This window comes from Ostrea edulis, chromosome 7 (genome assembly GCF_947568905.1).
Source record: "Ostrea edulis chromosome 7, xbOstEdul1.1, whole genome shotgun sequence".
Taxonomy (NCBI): Eukaryota; Metazoa; Mollusca; class Bivalvia; order Ostreida; family Ostreidae; genus Ostrea; species Ostrea edulis.
The window spans coordinates 30,504,497-30,527,728 of record NC_079170.1 but is presented as its reverse complement, the minus strand read 5'-3'; the positions used below and the strand labels follow the sequence as shown (position 1 = coordinate 30,527,728).

Here is a 23,232-nt window from a genome sequence, read left to right as displayed (position 1 = left end):
TTCAAATCTACATTAGTAATTTCAGAAAAAAGTTTGATACAGATATTCTCCTAGGTTGAATTTTTTGATGAAATAGGTCTTTAAATTTGTGTGATATTTTATACAATTATGTTAATTAATACTTGATTTTTTGTAGAATTGGTGATATATTTTATATAAAAGTTATTGAAATAATAAAGTATGCTTAATTTGCATAAAATAAAAGAAAACCAAAATTATTATGTCCTTAATATTTGTTTTATAGTGAGTTTCTTGTGAAGATTGGTGATTTTAATGAAACAATAAGTTTCAGCAAAAGGGCAACTTTGAAGGGCTGTAATTCTTTAAAGTTCACACTAACATACTCTTTTTTTTTATATTTTAAATGTCTTTCGAATAAAGATGTATCAGTTAAAATGGTTTATCAATTCCTCATAATAGACAAGAGGGGGTTATTACCAAAACAAAGCAATTGTCATTATTAGTCTCCGAATATTTCATTAGAAACGCGTGATAGCATAAATACGTCCTACTGGCCGTTCATAGTGAAAGGAAAACATAATTCTTCCTCACCAAATGCGCCAACAAGTTTGTTCATTCGTTAACAGTTCAATTTTAAACACACTCATGCCATCGCAATAATTCTCTATCGGTACGGTATCTGCTTTGGCTAGTTTACCGAAGTAGTGAAAAAACAAGCGTTTTGATTGGTTAAGAGCAATATACCCGCATTCTATAAACAGTTTAAATCTCCGACTAACTTTTGCGCGGAACCTCAGAGATTGATTGAATATCACAGCATGCATATTTATGAGAAGTGATGAAATTGTTCTATACCAGTATGGAAGACAACCCCAACCCCCCCTTATGTGTATTAGTAGCATGCAAACTGATCTATACTGATCTAAAAGAAATTTGAAACTGTAGAATATCCAAATTATGTTGATTTGGAATCAACACCGGATTATTGTAGTTATCCATACCGTATCATATATCATATTTGTTGAGAGGTATATAATTGGATATCATAAATACGTTTTCAAACATTAAATTGTATGAGGAAACATATACTGTTTTATATATTCCATTCGTTTAATTTGTTACTTAAATTCTGCCACTTCATATTTTATATACATAGAATATTAATTTGATAAACACAAAGTGGAACTTGGTAAACAGATAATAATGACAAGCATACCGATCTTTATATAAGCCCGGGTCACATCGTCACGATTTGGAGCTAAAAGTTAACACGAGTACAGTAACTATATAATCAAAACCTATATGAGTTTGCGATCGTTGTTGATGATGTGAACATAATTTCGAACTCTGTTCGAGTTCTCATTCACATCGACACGAGACCAGGGAGATTGTTTCTTTCTAATACGGATTTTAGGCAACACATCTACAATGTGTGTACGGCACTTTCTCCAGAAGCAAAGATGTTTCCATGAGAATGTACGAGTTTTGGTGAATGTCATCGACATTTACATGAGTTCTGGACGAGTTGTGATGAGTGTTCTTTAAACACTGTACGAATTTAAGCGACTTATTCCGACTTGATTTTAAATATTGGTAGTCTTTCACTTTTGGATCTTTTGTCGGTTCACTCTCATAGATGCTTTGTTAAACACCACTCTGATTCCACGCACAAGTACTCTGAAGTTGAAATACAAAATATGCTAGAGTTTCTCATTGACAATATCTTCGTGGTCTTTGGTGATCAGGTCTTCCAACAGTCTGTTGGAATTCCCATGGGCACGAATTGTGCTCCTTTGTTAGCTGACCTGTTTCTATATTCATATGAAGCAGAATTTATTCAAAAACTTCTACGTGAGAAGAAAAAATCTCTCGCTGGGGCTTTCAATTCGACATTTAGATATATCGATGACGTTTTGTCTATTAACAATAATAGCTTCATTTATATGTCGATTTAATACATCTCTGTAAGCTCGAAATAAAGGACACCACAGAGTCGTCCACTTCTGCTTCATACTTAGATATTTTATTGAAAGTAGACATTAACGACAAACTGACAACTCAACTGTATGACAAACGGGATGATTTCAGCTTCTCCATCGTCAACTTCCCATATTTATGTAGCAATATTCCATTATCACCTGCATATGGTCTTTATATATCTCAACTGACTCAATATGCAAGAGCTTGTTCTGCGTATCGTCAGTTTTTAAATCAAGGTAAGTTACTGACAAACAAGTTGATGGTTCAGGGGTTTCAACAGTCTCGATTAAAGTAAGCATTTCGCAAATTCTATGGTCGTTATAACGATCTAGTTCGTCAGTACAACCTCGCATTGGGTCAAGTGCTGTTGGACGTGTTTCATAGCGATTGTTGAGCCGTTCTTGGCACGCTGGTTTTGACTGCGGATAATTCCGTTTACCTGATCAGGATATATGGCTCATGGCGGGTGTGACCGGTCAACAGGGGATGCTTACTCCTCCTAGGCACCTGATCCCACCTCTGGTGTGTCCAGGGGTCCGTGTTTGCCCAACTATCTATTTTGTATTGCTTGTAGGAGTTATGAGATTGATCACTGTTCGTTATCTTCACCTTGCATTGAACAGACGTCTTGGAAACCCGTTGCCTGTCGGATGCATGTTGAGCAGAGATAGTATTATTGTCCTCCGAACTCGCAATGCAACTCGAAGCATCTTGAGCTACTTCCAGCACAACGAGAAGGGGGTGACATCTGACGTTATGTCACTGACACACACACGAGATTGGGTGAAATCATATCAACATGTCTAAAACATTTGTGCAAGCAAAAACTCACACAACAATTTTAAACCTTTCAAAATACTTGCCGCTGCTTGCCGAGTACTGGTGAGATGAAGATATATTTCTTTGACATGCACAGATATATGTTCGAGTCTTATGCGACACCTAAAGAGTTGTGGTTAGTAATAATTATCCAGCACTCGTTGCACCAACTTGTGACTGTGTGACCAGGGCTTATTAACAAAATAAACACGCGCCAATTTCATTAAAATAATAAGAAGATGATGACATTTCGAATATTTAACATTATATCTACTGTAATCTCAACCTGCACAGCATACACACATCATGTACTGTACTTCATTTATCGCTATATTCACTTTGTCCAAACACTTCATAACCGGCGCCGATACACGACAGTGATAAAAAAGCACAACTAACAGTGCTCAATTCTGTGAGAATCTGCTTTCACTACAAGCAGTAGATGTATTTGGAAATATCTTTATCGAAACATTTTTGTGGTTTTTATCTTTTTCTCTCAGATTATTTTCCCAATCTTTATATGTTGGATTTGTTTTCTTTTGCTATATGGCAAAAGTTTCATGAAAATCATATCATCCTCTTCCTGTCTAATTTCAACATTTTCAGGGTACAGATCGAAAAAAGTTAATTTTGCTTCATTTCTCTGAATTGTTTGTCTCTTTATTACTTTTAGAAAACGTTTACATATCGCTGGAAGAAGTTTGATTGATTTTGTTCCCAGTAATTCATCAATTGCAATTAGAAATTCCTGTGAAGTGTTTCTTTCGTCTTTGTTAACTTACGATGCACTGGTCCCTTTGTGTGTGTGTGTGTGTGTGTGTGTGTGTGTGTGTTGTTTTTTCTTCCCTTTTTGTTTATCGTTGTTGTTTTATTTTGTTTGTTGTTTCATCCACAACAATTAAACTCGAAAGAAAGCATATTCTATGTTAATAATTATTGTATATGTACTCGGAATATTTCTTTTGCGGGCATGCCAAACATATCCTGGGTACAAGTCCTTAATTAAATATTGTGTATATATTCAAAAGATACACTAAATGTACAATTTAGAGCAAGACATATACAAATTCAATGTGCCTGGTATGGCTATTTTTCATTCAGGAAAACCAGCTAAAGGGATTCAAATTCGCAACGCCAGAGACAATCGTATCTTTCATTATCGTGTAAAAGCCTTTTTCTTGTTCAATTTCCACCCTATATTTGTCCCGTAAGTTTTCTTGTGCTTTCCGGAATCTCTCGTCTATTTCTTTGGCCAATCTTTTCCGCTCTTCTTCCTGCACTTTTTTTAAATCTTCTTGAATTTTTCTTTTTTTTTCATTAAGTTTTTGCAGTTCTTTGATTTCGTGTGCTTCTCTTTCTCTTACAGCCTTTTTGTTGAGCAGTTCCTGTTGTAGGGTTTCTAATGTTTGTTTAAACTTTTCTTTATTCTCCCCTTTGCTATCTTTTCGATTCTTTTCTAATTCTTTGATCTTCTGTTTAAGTTCCTGCGATTGTTCCTTGTCTTGCTCATGCTTTCTTATCAGCTCCTCGAGATGCGATTGTGTTTTAGATAGCCTTTCTTGTTCTTGAGCAAACTTTGCTTCATACTTTTCAGCTAGTTTCTTTTCAATTGCTTTGAGTTCTTTATCTTGTTCTTCTTTCGCCATTTTTAGATCCGCCTCTTTCTTTTCCTTCATAAGCTTTTCAGCTTCGAGATACATTTCATTTGTGTAACACTTGCCCTCATTGTACTTTACATTGTCCAAGATCATCGACAATAACTCAACAGCTTGTGTATCCATTTCTTCTCCATTCAGTCTATTGTTGAATGCAATGGTTCTTCCACCACTCTTCTCAATAAATCTGATCAAATGTGGAGGAACGGTTTTGATATAGTCCTGTAAAGATACGTTTTCCTCTTCAAGTGCATCTTTTCGTGTAAAAAGAACAATGAAATACTTGAAGACGTTTTCACCAAAGTGGTTGACAAAGTGCATAACAGATTTGTGTTCTTCCTCTGTGTATCTGGAAATGCTTAGTACCATAATAAAAGCGTGGGGACCGGGCGATGTCATGCCTATGCATTTTGCAATTTCGTGCTGGATGTTTTCATTCGATTGTTTTGTGTCAAAAACGCCAGGTGTATCAACAATTATAATTTTTCGGCCGAATCGAACTGTGTGTTGTATGAAACACTTGTTTCTCTGTGATGACGCCCAAACAGATGATCGAAACATTTTTTCCCCGAGAATGGTGTTACCTGTTGCACTTTTCCCACTCCCAGTTTTACCGATCAACACTATTCTAATCTCTTCCTCCATCCAGTCTCCATAACAGTTTCTGTAGTTACCCCTGACTGAGATGAAAAAGAATTTACATTGAAAAGATGTATTGGTTTAAGAGACAATGTTCATTCATGTTCAAGGATGTGTACACGGGTTAGAGGGAGTATTGTTAATATTGTGTACAGGCTCTTAACCTTTCCATATATCAAATAACTTTTAAAAATAAATTTTCTTTGTGCATTAACGTTGAATGTTGACAAATAAGACATATACATTTAAAGCTAATCATAGATAAATAGAGTGCCTGGGATAGATAAGAACATATATTCTAAAAGAGGGATTGTGAATTGCTAGATTTTATTCAGTGAACGATTGTAAATAGTTCTTGATATAGCTTCAAATTTAAATCAGTTGTTCGAAATAACAAACCACGTCCACCTAAGATTTCCCACATACTGTATAACAGAAAATTAACTCGCGGAGTAAATTTTTGCTATATTCGCTGAAACAGAATTTCCGCAATTTTCACATTCAGTGAATTAATCTTTCATATTGATAATAAATTGAAGAATATTAAGATTTGTTTTTCCGCGATATAAAACCGACCGTGATTTGTTGCTGAATGAAAAATTCGCGTTTTTTTTCGACCGCGATATTAACCTGCTATACAGTAGCATGTTGTGATTGTAAAGAGAAATATATTTTGTGTTAACTATAATTTGTATAAATGATCATTGAAATGTTTTCCTGCTCCAGCTACAAAGACTGCTTTCTCCCATAAACATTCGTATATAATTTACATTATAATTTCATGAAATTATGTAGAAGTACTAATTTTTCAATTATTGCAAAGAGAGAAAGCTATAGAAAAATTTGGATCCATCTGTTTCGAATGATACAAATATTTTCAGTATCACCATGTTTCTAAGCAATATTTTTTGTGTTTTATAGTTGAAAAATATGATATTGCAAATTACACACACAATTTTCTCTCCATTTTATATGCTCTTGTTTTTTCCCCAAGGATGAATAATATAAAATATTGTTGAAAAACCTAATTTTGAATTATTGTTTTTTTTTTCTAAATAAACTCCAAAAATAATCTAGAAATGATCAGACACGAGCACATTCCACAGTATATGTTATATTGTTTCCTCCTCACTGTGACAAAGAGTAACATCGTTGAGTTCCCTTTCTTGATTTGAATAAAAATGAATTTGATGCTAACATTCATTTATCATTCTATTTTTGAGCCGTTGACGTTTACCGTTCTATGTTATTGTAAAAGTTAGTTTGGGATTATTTTCCCTCGATGTCATCTGCTTATAAGAAGTCACTCCATCTTGTTTTACTAGGGGTCACAGAGAAAGTTTTGTTTAGAAGTATATAAATATACTTGAATCTTTTGTTTTTACATTTCAGTGTAAAATTTATACGGTACCAATTTTGATGCACCAGATGCGCATTTCAACAAAGAATGTCTCTTCATGATGCTCAAGTCATTGGAAATCCGAAATAACAATAAACTTGTAATAATGAAAAGGAAAAACAGAGTATCAAAGACTGGAGTCAAATTCGTCTAAGGATCAGATCTATGCATGAAGGAGATAATCCTTTATGTTGAAATGAAGTCCTAAATTTTACACCAGCAATTAAATTTACATCCGGTTTTTTTTTTTCAAGCTAGTAACGTAGTACTTAGCTACTGGGCTGTAGTCACCCTTGGAGACTGACAGTCCACCAGTACAGTGTATACGTTTGACCTAATAATTTGATTTGCCAGGGTTTTAAAATTAATATTCATAAAAGGCTTTTCTAATCCAAGCCGTTTTGCGTGACTGATGCATCCATATTCTAGCAAATTGATATTCACGGTCACATGGATACCACAAACGTCTCATAACTAAAACACTACCCTCTTATTCAATAGTATCTGCACTAGAAATTCATTTAGTAGTAATCTCACCGGACCTAGTTTCTGTACCAACACTTTTCATAATTTGACTTGTAATCTTCTAACGCTGTCTACGCTTTTGAGCGTAACCTATGTGTTTTAATATATGTGGGGGAAACTAAAGGTTCACTTAAGAAATGAATATCGGCGCACATATTTCAAATTAATAATGGTGGTAACCAACTTCTTTACAATCCTTTTAATTCACCGGACCACTCCATCTTGTCATTTTGGGGGGAAAATCACCATCACAGAAACAATCCAACATTAAGTACCCCTTTTAGTAGACAACGAGAAGATAACTGAATCAGGACCCAAGGTACTGCATTTCCATGTGGATGCAATGATAACTGTCAAATAGTTCTTTATAAGAAATGTTTGAATGATATGATTATAAAAGTGTGTATACAGTAACATTTGAATTTGTACAAGCATTCTGTAGTTCAACCCATGATGGGAATATATCTATACAAAAATCTCCTGAATTTAATTGCAGATTACCACGTTCACTTGATTGAGATAATGTTCACGACAGATATAATCGGTCGACAGGGAATGATTATTCCTCCTAAGCACATGTTTTCAATACTGGTATGTCCAGGGGTCTTTGTTTTCCCATGCCTTAATTTTGTATTCCTTATGGGTGTAATTAAATTGATCAATAGTCATTATTCCTACTGTTTCATTCATGGTTTGTACGAAACATTTAACTCACGTGCACTGTGTGAGGATTGAATAATAGTTAATAGCAATGGAGTTTATCCTAATAAGTAATCAATCTCATAATTTTTAAAAAGAATAGAAAAATAAGAGCAGGGCACGGACCCATGGGAATACCAGAAATAGGATCAGGTACCTAGGGGGAATAAACATTCCCTGTCGATCGGTCAACCTCGCCATGAGCCTTATATCTTAATCAGATTAACAGTGATCCGTAGTAAAAAAAAAAAAATAATAAAAAATCTACAATTAGTCATATCAATATGCAGCCATCCCAAAGTAGTTCAGATTGAAATTTGTTCAAATCATGAGCCCAGGGAATATAGATTAGGGTCACAGTAGGGGATCAACGTTTTGCATAAAGATTTAATGTGGAAATATCAATAATTACCTTCATCTCAACAACAGGGTCAAGACTACTCTTTCGATATGCAATATTCTCGAGATAGTTCAAATCTAAGGTTGTTTTTTTTTTTATTCAGAGCCCTCAGCAGTAAGGTGGGGTAAAATTAGGCTATCAAAGTTTTATATGGGTATACACAGGAAGTGAAATGAAACATTTCTTTTCACAATATGGATAGTTCTATATCTTCAGATATAGGGCTCACGGCGATGGTGATCGGGCGACAGGGAATGGTTACTAATCCTAGGCACCTGATCGCACTGCTGGTGTGTCGAGGGGTCCGTGTTTGCCAAAATCTTAATTTAGTATTCCTTAAAGGAGTTATGAAATTAATCACAGTTCATTACCTTCAACCTTCCAAGAGTAGCAGGACCACATTATATAATGTCAAAACGAAAATGTTTCCGAGTGTGTTGATTTATTTTGTGCCTGAAATTATAGTCGGGGAGGCATATTGGAGTTGTCCTGTTTGTACATCCGTTTATCCGTCCAAATGTTTTATAGTGCTTATAAGTTTTGAATTCTTAGCGATGATAACGAACAACGAACAGTAATTAATCTCATAATTCCTATAAGCAATACAAATTGGAGAATTTGGTAAACACAGACAGTTGGATATACCAGAGGTGGGATTAGGAGTAATCATCCCATCTCGATCGGTCACATCCGCTGTGAGTCATATATGATATGACTCATATTCCATACACACAGTCCTCAAGATACATGTACCGTATAAGTTTTACATTATGACCCCTGGGTCGAGGCCTCTTCTGGTGGACTGTTAGTCCCCGAGGGTCTCTAAGGCCCAGTAGCTAAGTACTTCGTTACTAGCTTGAAAATACGGATGTATATTTAATTGCTGTTATAAAATTTAGAAATTCATTTCAAAATTAAGGATTATCTCCCTCACACATAGCTCTTATCCTTGAACGAATTTGACTACTCTTTTTTGGCACATTTTTTTTTTTGCCTATAATAGCTCTAAAACTTCATTGTTATTTCGGATTTCAAACATTTCGGTTGAGCATTACTGAAGAGACATAATTTGTCGAAATGCGCATCTGGTGCATTAAAATTGATATCGTATAAGTTTTACATGTAGTACCTCTCTTTCGGTACCAATATTTTAATCTTCTTTCTATCAGCATGGAGTTTGAGCTCCTTTAAAAAAACTTAATGCAGGCAATATTTCCTGAACTACTTAGTAGGACTTTATGTTTATATATTTTCTATTCATTGTGGTAAGACCCTGTATTTCATTACATGGTCTTTGACCTGAACCTCGAAGTTTGATTCAAATTTCAAAACATCATCAAATCCTTTAATATCACTCCTGGTGTAGCAAGTGGTTTATCCAGGGTTTTGTGTTTGCCCAACAATTTTGTATTGCTTATAGGAGTTATAAGATTGGTCACTGTTCGTTATAATCACTTTTCACTAAAATTAGGTTAAGTAGTGACTTTTGGGGTTAGGTTGGGGCAACAATATAGAGCCAAAAGTTTTCATGGCAAAATGATAATACACAAACGTTTAGAAAATCATATGAATGAACAATGGCAGGAGGAAGGTGACTTAGAAGAGCGATATGCCTTATGGAACTACTGTTTTCTCTATGGTTAGGTCAGTGAACTCCCTTCATACACGCAAATCTACACACGCGCGCGGAAACACACAAAGAAGAGAAGAATAGAAAAAGTCAAACTAAAAAACCACAACGGAGCGATCAGAAACAAAGATAATCCCTGGAGCCCTATGGACTACTGAATATGTAAACAGCACAAACATCGTTAAACAAAGTACTTACTGCTAAGTTTGTCAACATGTTCTATACTCTGTCGGGCTCCATTGTCGTCATCCACTTGATTTCCCTCGTGTTTCTTTTCATTAATATTGAATATGTCATTCTCAGATGTAGATTCAACCTGCAAGAAGACAGAAAACACAATGAAATGATCAATTACATATTTTTGTCGGATTTCTATTCTTCAAAATGACGCCACAGTCTTCCATGCTTGCTTTTATCAAACAATGTACAACTCGGTTTTATCACTGGTCGTCATCTTCCCAATTTTTCACATAAATAAAAAAAAATCATAAAAAATGTAAGCCAGTATATCATGATATAATTGCATGCTAAACTAAAATGGGCAAACAGTGGTATTGTTTATATTTCTTATCCATATAATGAATATATATTTGTGGATTATTTGAAAATTATATTTATTTCATAAAGACGGGTAAATATTTGTCATACTCAAATGATATGAAACATTGCATGTAATCGGGATAATAAACGGAATGCTGTCAGCTTCTCCTTTCTTAACTTCCATTATCACCTGTATATGGTGTTTATATTTCTCAACTGATTCGATACGCAAGAGCTTGCTCAGTGTATGGTCAGATTTAAATTGAGACAGGCTACTGACAAACAAGTTGATGGTACAGGACTTTCAACAGTCTCGTTTAAAGGCAGCATTTCGCAAATTCTATGGTCATTATGACCTATCATTTGGTCATATGCTGTTTAACTTGTTTAATACAGATTGTCAGGCCGTTCGTGGCACACCAATTTTGACTACGGATAACCCCATCTAGATATAGGGTTCATGGTGGATGTGACCGGTCGATTGGGGATGCTTACTCCTCTGATCCCACCTCTGGTATATTCAGGGGCCCATGTTTGCCCAACTCTCTAATTTGCATTGATTATAGGAATTATGAGATTGATCATTGTTCGTTATATTCACCTTTTATCAATGTGTAGTGGTGAAATCTGCACAATATATCAAGCGATATATGAAATGACGCTTGCATGGTACTCCTTTGGCTTAGTTCATATCTTACGTGATACGCAAATGACTTAAAACGTTATCCTTAACAACTGTCTAAAAATCATAGTAACAATGTGTTGTTTTCGTTTTTTAGAATTAACGAACATAGCACGTTTAAGATGGCACATGAAAACATAATTCTATTTGATCAAATGCGAAACGTTAATTTTGATATTGCCTTTTAAATCTACGATTAAAATTTTTCTATGCAGAGATACTCTGAGGGTGATTTTGAAAGATACCAGAGTTCCTCATTCACAATATCTTTATTCACAGTAGTCTTTGGTGATAAAGTTTTTTCCACAGTCTCTTAAAATTTCTATGGACACAAATTGTGTGTCTTCATTAGATAACCTGTATTTATATTCTTACGACACAGAAGTTATTCAAAAAACTTCTACACATGAAGCATCCACAAGAACTTGTTTTTCAGTAGATTGGCTCGATTTAAAAAATGATCAAATGCAGAACAAGTTCTTGCATATCGAATCAGTTGAGGGATGTAAACACCACCTGCAGGTGATAATGGAAAGTTGAAAATGGAGAAGCTGAAATCATCCCATTTGTCATAATATATTTCTACTTATGGAATATGAAAGGTGAAGATACCAAACAGTGCTCAATACCAAAATATCATAAATTTGATGATAGTTCATAGAGTGTGATTATATAATAATACATTGTCATAATGGATTAAGAATATAAGAGACATTTTGAAATCCCGAATTAGACATATTTAAACAAAAGTGCATACCATCTACCATTCTGTATTTAGTAAACCAGAAGTGATAAAAGAATTAGATAGGTTACACGAGAAATATGTTTTGGTCCCAGCTGACAACTCTTGTAACAACATTGTCTTTGTTTGCAAGACTTAATATTACAACTACATTTTAAACGAACTTGGCATTGACTCTAACTACCCTTTCAAAAGATAAAATTCCTCAAAACCATGCTTCAGTTTTGGACACATTTAATATTCCAGTCAATGGGTCGAATGAATATTGGTTACCGTATCTATACTGGATTCCTAAACTACATACAAACTCTTAGAAACAAAGATGCATTGGTGTATCCAGTAAGTCCTCTACCAAGCCCCTATCTTTGCTCCTCATGAAAATATAAACTCCTGTGAAGGAGAACATTCAAACGTATTTTGCGATTATATATGCGAGAAGTGGTGTAAATCAAACGTGGATTCTAAAAAATCCTAAAGAACTTTTAGTAAACTTTATATCAGATCAACAACATCAACACATATCATTTTTCAACACTATACACGGCCATTTCTGGCAATAAATTAAAGACTATACATTTTGACAACATAGACAATTTCCTTCTTCAATAATAACGGAAAACAAAAAAAATTCATATCTAGTGACCAGTCATCCAAAAAATTACTTCATTAAATACCACTCTGATTCCACGCACAAACATTCTATAGTTGAAATAGAAAATATACTAGAATTTCTCATAGCAAGAATTGTTTTCTTCTCATACAGAAGTTTTTGAATAAATTCTGCTTCATATGAATATAGAAACAGGTCAGCTAACAAAGGAACACAATCCGTGCCCATGTTAATGCCAACATACTGTTTGAAAACATGATCACCAAAGGCCACGAAGAAATTGTCAATGAGGAACTCTAGCATATTTTTTTTATTCCATCTTCAGAGTACTTGTGCGTGGAATTAGAGTAGTGTTTAACAATGTAAATTTTTGGATGACTGATCACTAAATATGAATATTTCCTTTTTCAATTTTTGTTGAAGAATATAAAAAAGTCTAGTCTTTACTTTATCGTGTGAAATGGTCGTGTATGGTGTTGAAAAGTTATAGATTTTAATGTTATTGATTTGAGAAATTTTGCTATTTTAAGTTTACTAAAGGTTCTCTAGCTAGAGTTTTTTTCAGAATCCACATTTAATTAAGACCACTTCTGGCGTATGTAGTCCCACAGTAGTTTCTCCTTCACACTGTTAATATTTTCGTGAGGAGCAAAGATAGGGGCTTGTTAGAGCACTTACTGGATCCAGCAATGTGTTTTGTTTGTAAGGGTTTTATGTAGTTTAGGAATCCAATATAGGTACGGTAACTCATATTCATTGGACCCATTGACTTGGATATCAAATGTGTCTAAAACTGAAGCATGGTTTTGAAGAATTTCATCTTTTGAAAGGGTAGTTGGAATATAAGCACAATTACCAAAAGTGGAGTCAATGCCAAGTTCGTTTAAAATACTGTTGTAATAATGAAGCTTACAAACAAAGACAATGTTGTTACTATCTTTGTCAGCTTGAACCAAAGTCTAATCTTCATGTAACTTATCTAATCATTTCTGGTTTATTAAACACAGAAGGATAGATGGTACGTACTTTTGTTTCAATATGTCTAATGCGGGATTTTAATATTCCTCGTATGCTTGTAACCCAATCTGACAATGGATGAAGTTCTTTTTTATATGTAGTCCATCATCCGACATAATCTTCGACAGAATTCATAATAGAAAAGAAGTTCTTTCGCCTACTAAAATACCGAAGTTCTCTGTATTTAGGACATTTGAAATTTGGTCATTTCATTTTCACGACTTTAAAAACATTTTCGTCTAATTCGTTTTTCTTCAAGATGTTAGTATTATGTTTAAGTATATTAACAAATAAATGATGATGGAATTTTCATATTTTGTATGCAAAAAAGCAAAACGTCTACTTGAGCATTCTTCGTTAGCTGGTTTAATTAGGTACCCATACTATGCATCAATTAGAAACAAAGTTTGGATTTTGATTTTTTTTAATTGCAGATGAAAAACCTTTTTATCAGTAAAAAAAAACCCCGAAATTAACGGAAAGCGTGTATCACTTTTTAGATGATGAAATTCTCCTAAGAGGCACGTTAACGAGTCATTCAATGAAATTATCGTGCATGGTGTGCATTCTTTTGCAGACTGTAGAATGATGTGGGAATCAGGGATGTCAGCAAATGGAGCGATTGAACACCTATATCCAATCCTGTAAATCTTTTCACGATCTACTCCGAAACATGATGTTAAATCGTTGAGATGTTTTATGATGCGTTCTAGTTTCCTTCTTGTGGACTGCTTTTGCATCTTTTGATCTTTGAAAACAATGCACTGTACTTCTATAGAATAGGGATGTGTGCTTATCGTATCGTGCAGATATTGCTTCTTTTCTGATATCCCTATCAGGATCTTGAGATCGTTTTGATCTTTAAGTATGGCCGCAGTGTGAAACACACATTCACTGGTTTGACCAGTATTCATCTGGTTGTTCCCATTCCAAATTTTCCAGCCCTCTTTTGTCATACATGTGGCAACTAAACGATGGAAAATCACCAATGGTAGATATTGGAACATGAAGCAGACAGTAGATGAAAAAGTGCAATTGTGTAACACGTGCAAATCATATTTCTGCTTGTTCATACAAGGGACATAATATTGTTTTCCCTTTTCCATTTCAGCAAACATTCCAAGGCTGATCATGTAAAAAATTAAATCATCCGTATATTTAGTGAATGACTCTGACCCCCTCCATATTTCTCTTACAAGATTTTTTTGCAAAATTCCATTCGTATCGAACTTTTTCCAGTCGGTAAAATGTTTTGCTATATCATGTTTTGCATGACTTTCATCCACTATGATGTGCTTGAGGGCATCTACAAACCACTGTACATCAAGAATGATGGACTCTGAGGAAGCGTTGAAGAGAATAACGCCAATATCATTAAACATTTTCAGTGCAGTCGTCATATCCTCTTCGCTTGTAATCCCCAAGTTTAATTCAGATGACAACTTTTCCCAAAGGTCTTTCTTTTGCAAAACAATTCGGTGTTTTTTAATGTTCATTAAATGCGCCTCTAGATGAACCCACGATGTAGGGATGGACTCTCCCCAGTGACTTTGAGCATTGACAACCCTTAACATACTTGATTTGATTTCCTTGATATTTTTGTCTGAGTCTTTTTCTACTGCAAATACTTTGTCAGAGCTTAGATGAACGTGCAATGTGCTTGTTACACCTTCAAGTACTTTCTTAAAGTAGTCCATCTCTTTCTGAAAATAAAGCTATTACAGAATCAGGTTATTATTATCGATTGATTAAGGTAACAGTTAAATTTTACCTCTTTAAAATCTTTCCAGTCAAAAGTTGAAAATTTCAATGTTTTTTTTATCATATCTCATTTCCGCAGACTAGGTTTAGTAAGTTCTACATATTTCGGGGTTCTGAGGTATTGCATTAAGGGATTTCGGATAGCATAAAAGCAAATACATGTATATGTTAAAATAAAAGTCCATTTCTCTCATGAAATACTGGTGATAACATCCTTTCTAAGTCTTAATATTCATTTAAACTTGTTCTTTGCGGGATGCTAATCTTAACCTTTTTATGTTTCTGCGACCGAACAACCATGAATTCAGCTGTCCGTGCAAATCGTTTCGTGCAAGAATCGTTCCGTGCATGATCAAGCCACACCCATAGAAACGTGTAGATCGTTCAAAACACAAATGTACAAACCGTGCAAGTCATTTCGGCATATGATGTAGGACAGGTAAACATTATTGGGAATTTGACCAATTATTTCAAAATGTCTATAAGAAAATCCGACACCGCTTTCTCACCCTTGGTAGTTTCTAGCAAGTGCAGAGACATGTAATATATCTGCCTTTTTTCTTTCTTTTTTTCTTTGTATATAGAAATAATTTATTTGTCTTGTTACATTTGTATGATCAGGATTCTCTTTTTGAATAAAAAATATTGTCACCAAAATCGTTTATCGGAACTGCCTGCATAATGCAAAGACCGACTGATGTGTAACATGTAACTTCTATATTCTACGCAAATCCCAAGGTCCCTATTTTTTTTTCCTACAATAAAGGTCGCCTAGTCCGGGTATTTGGAATTAACATCCGTACAGAAGATTTGAAAATCGACGGAGGTAATTGAAATATGACAACAGAGGTGTTTATATAAATGAATGCAATTTTTTATAGGTATAAAATTGAGAAAAATGCAACAATCTAATTAAAATTGGATGTTAAATCCGCTCGCATATCGCATTATTTGTTTTATCTATTCATTTATATGATTTATTTCGCAATCTATTTCAATCATATTTTGATTGTTTCTTTTTGTTTTGTATTTCCCCTTCTTATCCAAGCTGACAGGTTCTTATTGACTGGCTAATTCTATGTCTAGATGCACCCCCTTTCCCGCCCGAGAATGTTATTTTATCCATTGTCATACACGTATGTAAAAATGTTTAGGTTTATTCAAGATCTGTCTTTGAGAAGAGGCCTGGAAAATACAGATTGCACACGTGTTTTAACCGCACTCAGATTGAATGTACAAAAATAGCGATACAGACGCGACATTTTCAATAAATTTAATAGAGCAATGCATAAGTAAAGGTGAATAATAAATATTCCATGACGATACAATTAATGCATCTTTTTCCTTTTGTTACGAAGTTAAAAAATATTCATTTCCTTTTATTTCAACGTGTTCGTAAGTCATTAAACTATTCCTTGTTCTAACCCCAGGATGAAACAAATAATGCCGAAAAAATTCAAAGCGTGCAGGTCATGCCTAGCGTTTCGTGCAGACCGTTCTCAGCCCTCTCCCCGCCCAAAAAATGTTTCAATCTTTTCTGACGGGAAATTGCTTTAACTCCTTTTATCTGTTTTCATACACGTACACATATAAAAAAAAAATATAGGTTGATTCAACATCTGTCTTTGGGAAGAGGCCTGGAATATACAAATTGCAAATGTATTTTAACGCCACTCAGAATGAATGTACAAAAATAGTGAAACAGACGCGACCATTTCATATTTAGTTTCAAAGAATTTAATAGAGCAATGAATCAATAGAATTTGATAAATTAATATTCCATGACGATATAATTTTTGCATATTTTTCATTTATTTCTGAAATTGAAAAAAAAATTGTTTTCATTCCAACGTGTTTATAAGTCATTGATGCAAAACTTATACGGTACAAATTTTGATGCACCAGATGTGCATTTCGACAAATAATGTCTCTTCAGGAATGATCTGATAACCAAAGATGAAATTTACCGCGTCGTACATGAACAATCATTTTAAAATGAATCATTATCATTTCTTTCTCAACCTTCTTTTAATATCTAGAATACAGTAATTATATTGAAACTATTTGACCCAAATGTTACCAAAAAAATCACAGCGTGCAGGCCACGCCTACCGTTTCGTGCAGACCGTTCACAAAGCGTGCAAGGCATGCCTACAAAGAGATCAGCGTTTCCTGCAAAACGTTTCGTGCAAACCGTTCACCGTTCCGTGCAGATCGTTCAGCGTTTCGTGCAAACCGTTCACCGTTCCGTGCAAATAGTGTAGTAGTAGGCTTCAGGATCTGTAATAATGGGCCTTAAATCAAAGACAATGTTGTTACTAGCTTTGTCAGCTGGAACCAACACATATTCCTCATGTAACCTATCTAATTCTGTTATCACTTCTGATATACTAAACACAGAAGGACAGATGGTACGTACTTTTGTTTTCATATGTCTAATGCGGGATTTTAATGTTCCTCTTATGCTTTTAACCCACTCTGACAATGTATCAAGTTCTTCTTTTTCATATTTAGCCATCGTCTGGCATAATCTTCAACATAATTCATAATAGAGATGAAGTTCTGTCGCCAATTGAAAGACCGATGTTCAATGTATTTAGGACATTTTAGAATAAGTGATTTGAGGTCCTCATTATCAACTATATCAACATCACCAGTAATGACATGTCCAGCTGGACTATAGTTGAAAGAAGATGAAGAACAAGAACACGTTAGTGGATTACGTATAAGATTATCTATATCTAGACGATACAAAGTTTGATTATAATCAAAGTTTGGATGCAATAGTAGATGTATAGCTGTAGGAAATACAGGATGTAGACTTGAACTTGAATTAAGTTGAAATACACGAGTGAACCCTTTTATGACGAAGAATATTGCTTATGTTGACGGCATCTATCCCATTGTTTCTAATAAATTTGAGTTGAAGGAATTGGCGGCATGATTTGGAAGGAATATCATACATGACCCGTGCTTGTTTAAAGAGTCTGTGAGAGGCATCATCCATATTCATAGTTCAGTCTATATTCAGGTGTTGAAAATCCAAGTATAGACTAGCCATAGGTTCTTCAAATACCGTGTGTAAAACTCTCAATGGAACAGAGCAAAGTTTTGTACGAATATGATGTGGGCCTAATTGTTTGTTGACGTAAGGCAAAAGTAAATCAAAGTTGACATCATTTATCCTTGATCTTTTATATGAACGATGTCCATGACTGCGTTTCGGTCTTTGGGTATTGAGAACGAGTCCCATCACATTCACGATATTTCCTTATGGACTAGTCAAATTTTCCACATCATAAACATTATCATTGCATCCATATCGAAATGCAGTACCTGGGGTCCTGATCCAGTGACCTTCTCGTTCTCTACGAAAAGCGGTGCTTAATGTTAGATTGTTTGTGTGATGGTAATTTTTCTCTCCAAAATCCTTACCCTCATGGACAAGATGGAATGGTCCAGTGCATTAAAATACTTGTAAAGAAGTTGGTTACCACCATCCGTAGTCCCAACGAGGATGTTAAGAATGGTCATTCAATTAGTAAGAAACAGTTCAGACCGGAATGCCAATTTGTATTTGCAAGTTAGATCACTGAGAATTTTTACATCTCCTGAGCACATGATCTCAGTTATGTGACCGTGTTTGTCCTATTCTTGATTTTTCGTTCTTAATAGTATGTATGAGGTTGACCTCTGTTCGCTATCTTCATATTTTCACTATTATATTGACCATAGGATCTGCGAAAGATTTACTTTAAACGAGTCTGTTGAAACTCCTGTAACATCAATATTTTTGTCAATTGCCTGTCTAGATTTCAGTATTGATCATACACAGAGCATGCTAAGGTATGTGTAATCAGTTGGGAGACATAAACACCATATGCAGGAGATAATGAAATGTTGCTATATAGATATGGGAAGTTGACGATAGACAAAGATAATGCGTTGGATGTGGTTTGAAAACAATAAAAAACTACTAACCTCTTCTGTTGTTTCCGAATGCGATTGAACCAAAAGGACTGGAGCTGTTTCTGAACAGTATGTGTGGATTGATCCCAGCCAGTGAGTGATGTAGTCTGTTGAATATATTGTTTTATTATAGAAAAGAAAACAAGGAAATTAAACATTATGGGTATATGTAACTATACTGATAACATTTTGCTAGTTGCCAGACAGATTAGATACATTGTTCACTCCTATTTTCGACCAAGAATGCATATACTAATTTCAATTCAATATATTTCCACCTTACATGTAGTGGAAATAAAGAGTCATATCACCATGCCACAGGGGATTAGATCAATAAACATAAGTATATAAGTCCATACAATCCATCAAGGTATTTACGATCCGAAAACGCCATGCTTATTGAAACACCAAGAGTTAAGACCAAAACGTATGGCGACAAAAGGTTTGACAAAGCAACCGCCACACTCTGGAATAACCTTCCAAGTTACATCCGCAACGAACTTTTCAAGAAAAATTTAAAAATTTACTTCTTCAGACTTGCCTATCACGATTTTATATAAGCCATTTATAGTGACAGTATTAATATTCTTTTTTATGAAACCTTCTTGTATGTATTTTATGTAGTTTAATCACGATTTTGTGTAAGCCAGTGCTAGAATTTATATTCTTTTAATGAAACGAATATATCTATATATATATATTTACACTGTTTTAGATATGTTCAATTTTTAATTGTAGTTTATTGTTGTTTTAATGTAAAGCGCTTAGAGTAGTTTTTTATTATATAATGCGCTATATAAATACTGTAAATGATAATAATAATATATTTCTGTACGTACTGTAATATGTCATTTTTGTATTCACTTTGGCCAGAAGTTGACTGCTTTGTGAACAACATTTCTGAAATTTTGTTATATTACTTACCAAATATTGAATTGCACACATATTTATATTCGAGGATGTATCCACTGGGCCGGGTGAGTATTGTTAATGTTATTATTAGACCTTTACCTTTTTCAAATATTTTCCGGGCATTATTAATTACATCATTACTTTTCAATTGAAATATTCACTGCGACATCATAGTATGTTTTTGTAGATAAGAAAGTGGTTAGAGTGCACACACACACAAACACGCACGCAAACACGTACACACACACACACACACACACACACACACACACACACACACACACACACACACACACACACACACACACACATCTTTAGTAAGTCTTGCTTGTCACAAGATGTGACTGAATGGTGACGTCTCCATAGGAGTGAAACATTCTATAGAGGGACACGAAACAATATTTAGAGCAACCAACCAATCGACATTCGTTTTAACTCGGGATCATATAACAAAGATACAGTAAGCGGATCTCTATCATTTTTGTTAATTATTTGAATACCATGAATATGAATTTACACCCAATAATGGTATATGTTTCATACATACCTCGATAAGTCCAGTCACTGTATATGAGACCCTTTGCCTGAAGAACGTTCGTTGGTTTGTCGGTCAATTGCTTAGACATATCCGTCACTAGGATGTAAAAACTCCTTGGACTTAAGAAGATGTGGTGACAGGCATAGTAAGCATCTTGACCAGCAAAATCCAACAAGCTTATCGTCTTTACTGGTTTATCACTGACATTGGATAGGATAGTACCTATCTCATGTCCCGGAATTTGTTGATTTTCATCCGTTTTATTTTTAATAATGTCTATAATCTGATCTATTGCGAGATGTTTGCCATGATGTTTTCCAGTTTCATCAGATTTTTGACTAGGAAATTCATTCGGCTTTTCAAGGGTGGTACCGGTTTTATGTTTTTCAAAGAGTGAATCATATTTGTTTTCGTGTCTTTGAGTTGGAGGTTCTGTATCATCTGTTGGTGGTGAGATAGTTATACTTGGTATTTCATGATCAGCTTTTGGATTTGATTGTTCTGCGCCGGATGAAGTCTTCACAAATCCACTCCCCAATGTTTCCAGATTTATTTGCAAATGCTGTCCCCTCTTCTCCTCCTTGTTCACTGAAAGAAGTAGGTACATTTTCTACTGTTATTTGGCCCAGAAAATAGATGATTTCAGTAGGGGTCCCAAAATCTGGCATTCAAATAAAGAATATATAAGCAAATCAAAACTAGGTTTAATTTGATCCGAAATTGCTTTGTGTTGTATGACAGGAGCGTGAAGTTGGCATAAACTTGCCAAAAATGCCAAAATCAATGACAAATTTCATAAATTCACGGTGTTTTCCTTTCAGAAAACATACAGCCCATGCGTCGAGCAAATTCATATTCAAATATATTTTTCGGCACACCTTTTCATAAGCAATAATCTGGATCAAATTTAACAGTTATCAAACTCTTTTTAAAAAATGACAGGAAAAACTCTTATTCATGACGTAATAATGCTATAAAATTAGAAATAACTTTGATTTAAGTTGAGATAGTATACTTTGTATGCATTGACCTTATTCAAAACATATATCAAGCTTGATTCAATACACCTTTAAATCAGTGAATTTTTTGGGCCGTTTTATGTACACAATTGTACCTTGTTCTTTAGTTTTGAGTTAAGAATTGAAATAAAGATTTAATTTCATTTTGAAATCCACATATTCTTTAAAGTTGTCAATGGGATAGCGTGCTACATATTTAACTGCTAGTGAAAAAGATATATGAACAATGTAGAATTTAACACGTTAAGGGGTATAATAAGAGCTTGGGATTGAAACTTGTAAGGTTCACGATTTTGACTAAATGCATTGGACACATTCTTAAAATTTCGAATCTCTAAGTTTGGGGCGATAGCGGAAATCCGAATGCATAATGGTATACGTAATAAGATTTATAGACTGAACTATAAATCCATTTATTTTAGCCAGACTTAAATATATTCTATTTCGGAGGATTTTGGGTTTTTTTTTTTTTTTTTTTTTTTTTTTTTGTTTTTTTTTTTTTTGGAAATACTATTCCATAATCCTACCGGAATTAAGTTAGCAAATACAATAGCATCTCCTTTTATGACGAGGTAATTTTGGAAGAAAGGTTAGAGAAAAGTTGAGACATAATTTTATTTTTTTAAAGATTCCAAAGCTACGGAAAATAGGTTAAATTGTAGAAAAAACCCATTTCAAACGAAAGATCAACAAGGGCGAAAAAGAAGGTAGGAGCTGAAATTATTAGAAATGGATGAACAAATAAAAATGAGGAAGGATCAGTTAAAGTTGAAGAGCAGACGACAATGGAGACATCAACAAATAATGGATTTGAGGGAGAATTAGATGCATCACCCAGAGATGAACCATCGGATTTCCATATGGAGAATTCCAAGTAATCGAGTCGAGGTATAAATGACATATATATATATATACCAAATATAGTCAACAGTTACAATAATATCATTCACAAGAAATAAAAAACAAAATAGTCAGTGGTCAGTATGTAGAATTGATAAACCTGTTGATGAATTCTAATGAGCCACAAAAACAAACAATTGTAATGGTAACTGGCGAATTACAAACATCTGAGAAAAATTCTTTAAAAACTCCACAACATTGAAAAATGGACGGATGGATTTATATTGTTTTGCAGTATATATTTGGAAGCACATCAAGGTGAGGGTGATTCAGAGTTATGGTTGATGTTTGTTTTACCTGTTGTTAAAATTATGTCTGTTGCTCCAACTTCTCAGAGTCATAGTGAAAATTGCTACAATTACAACTACCAAGGTTCATGCTTCAGATCACCCTGTGCATATTTAAACGTATGTAACAAGAGTACGGGTCAACATCCTAGCAACATTTGCCAATAAAAAAACCCATCAACACACATGGGGAAGGTTTAAGTAATTTTTGTGGACAGGGAAATTACAGATTTTCAAGGGGTCAGTACCAAAACACAAGCGGAAGAGGGGGTCTTTATTCAGAGGTTAAACAGGATCTTTCTAATGTATGGAAGCTTTGGGACCATCCCTATAAAGATAGGTAATATAGAATCATTGTTACACAGTTATCATAAAAAATAGAACTTTTACAAGGATTCAAATTTGGATTCAGATTAGAGTACAAGGCCCAAGAAGATGGAGAGAATCGGATAATCTTACATAAGTCAAAAGTACCCCGAGAAAGCAAGAGAAAAAATAGATAATGAAGTTGGAAAATGAAGGATAGGAGGGCCATATTCAAATAAACC

At 34.4% G+C, this 23,232-nt stretch overlaps 4 protein-coding genes across 4 annotated transcripts in view; 1 reads left to right on the top strand and 3 right to left on the bottom strand.

Annotated features, from left to right (window-relative positions):
* The window catches only part of LOC125654652 (uncharacterized), a 534,947-nt gene that overhangs the window by 227,420 nt on the left and 284,295 nt on the right, over positions 1-23,232 (top strand). The window lies entirely within an intron of this gene.
* Positions 1-23,232, bottom strand: part of LOC125654656 (GTPase IMAP family member 7-like) — a 662,712-nt gene that overhangs the window by 489,117 nt on the left and 150,363 nt on the right. The gene's annotated exons all lie outside the window — the stretch shown is intronic.
* Positions 1-23,232, bottom strand: part of LOC130048001 (uncharacterized) — a 205,733-nt gene that overhangs the window by 111,069 nt on the left and 71,432 nt on the right. The gene's annotated exons all lie outside the window — the stretch shown is intronic.
* Positions 2,812-10,017, bottom strand: LOC130048005 (GTPase IMAP family member 4-like). The gene is made up of 2 exons (XM_056143998.1): positions 9,906-10,017; positions 2,812-5,095 (listed from the first exon to the last, which is right to left on the bottom strand). Exon 2 carries the CDS (start codon positions 5,058-5,060, stop codon positions 3,858-3,860), a length of 1,203 nt encoding a protein of 400 aa, XP_055999973.1. The 5' UTR covers positions 5,061-5,095; positions 9,906-10,017; the 3' UTR covers positions 2,812-3,857.

What these genes read in the sequence shown, in the direction of transcription:
- LOC130048005 (XM_056143998.1), bottom strand. Translation starts at nt 5,060, where the DNA reads ATGGAGGAAGAGATTAGAATAGTGTTGATCGGTAAAACTGGGAGTGGG.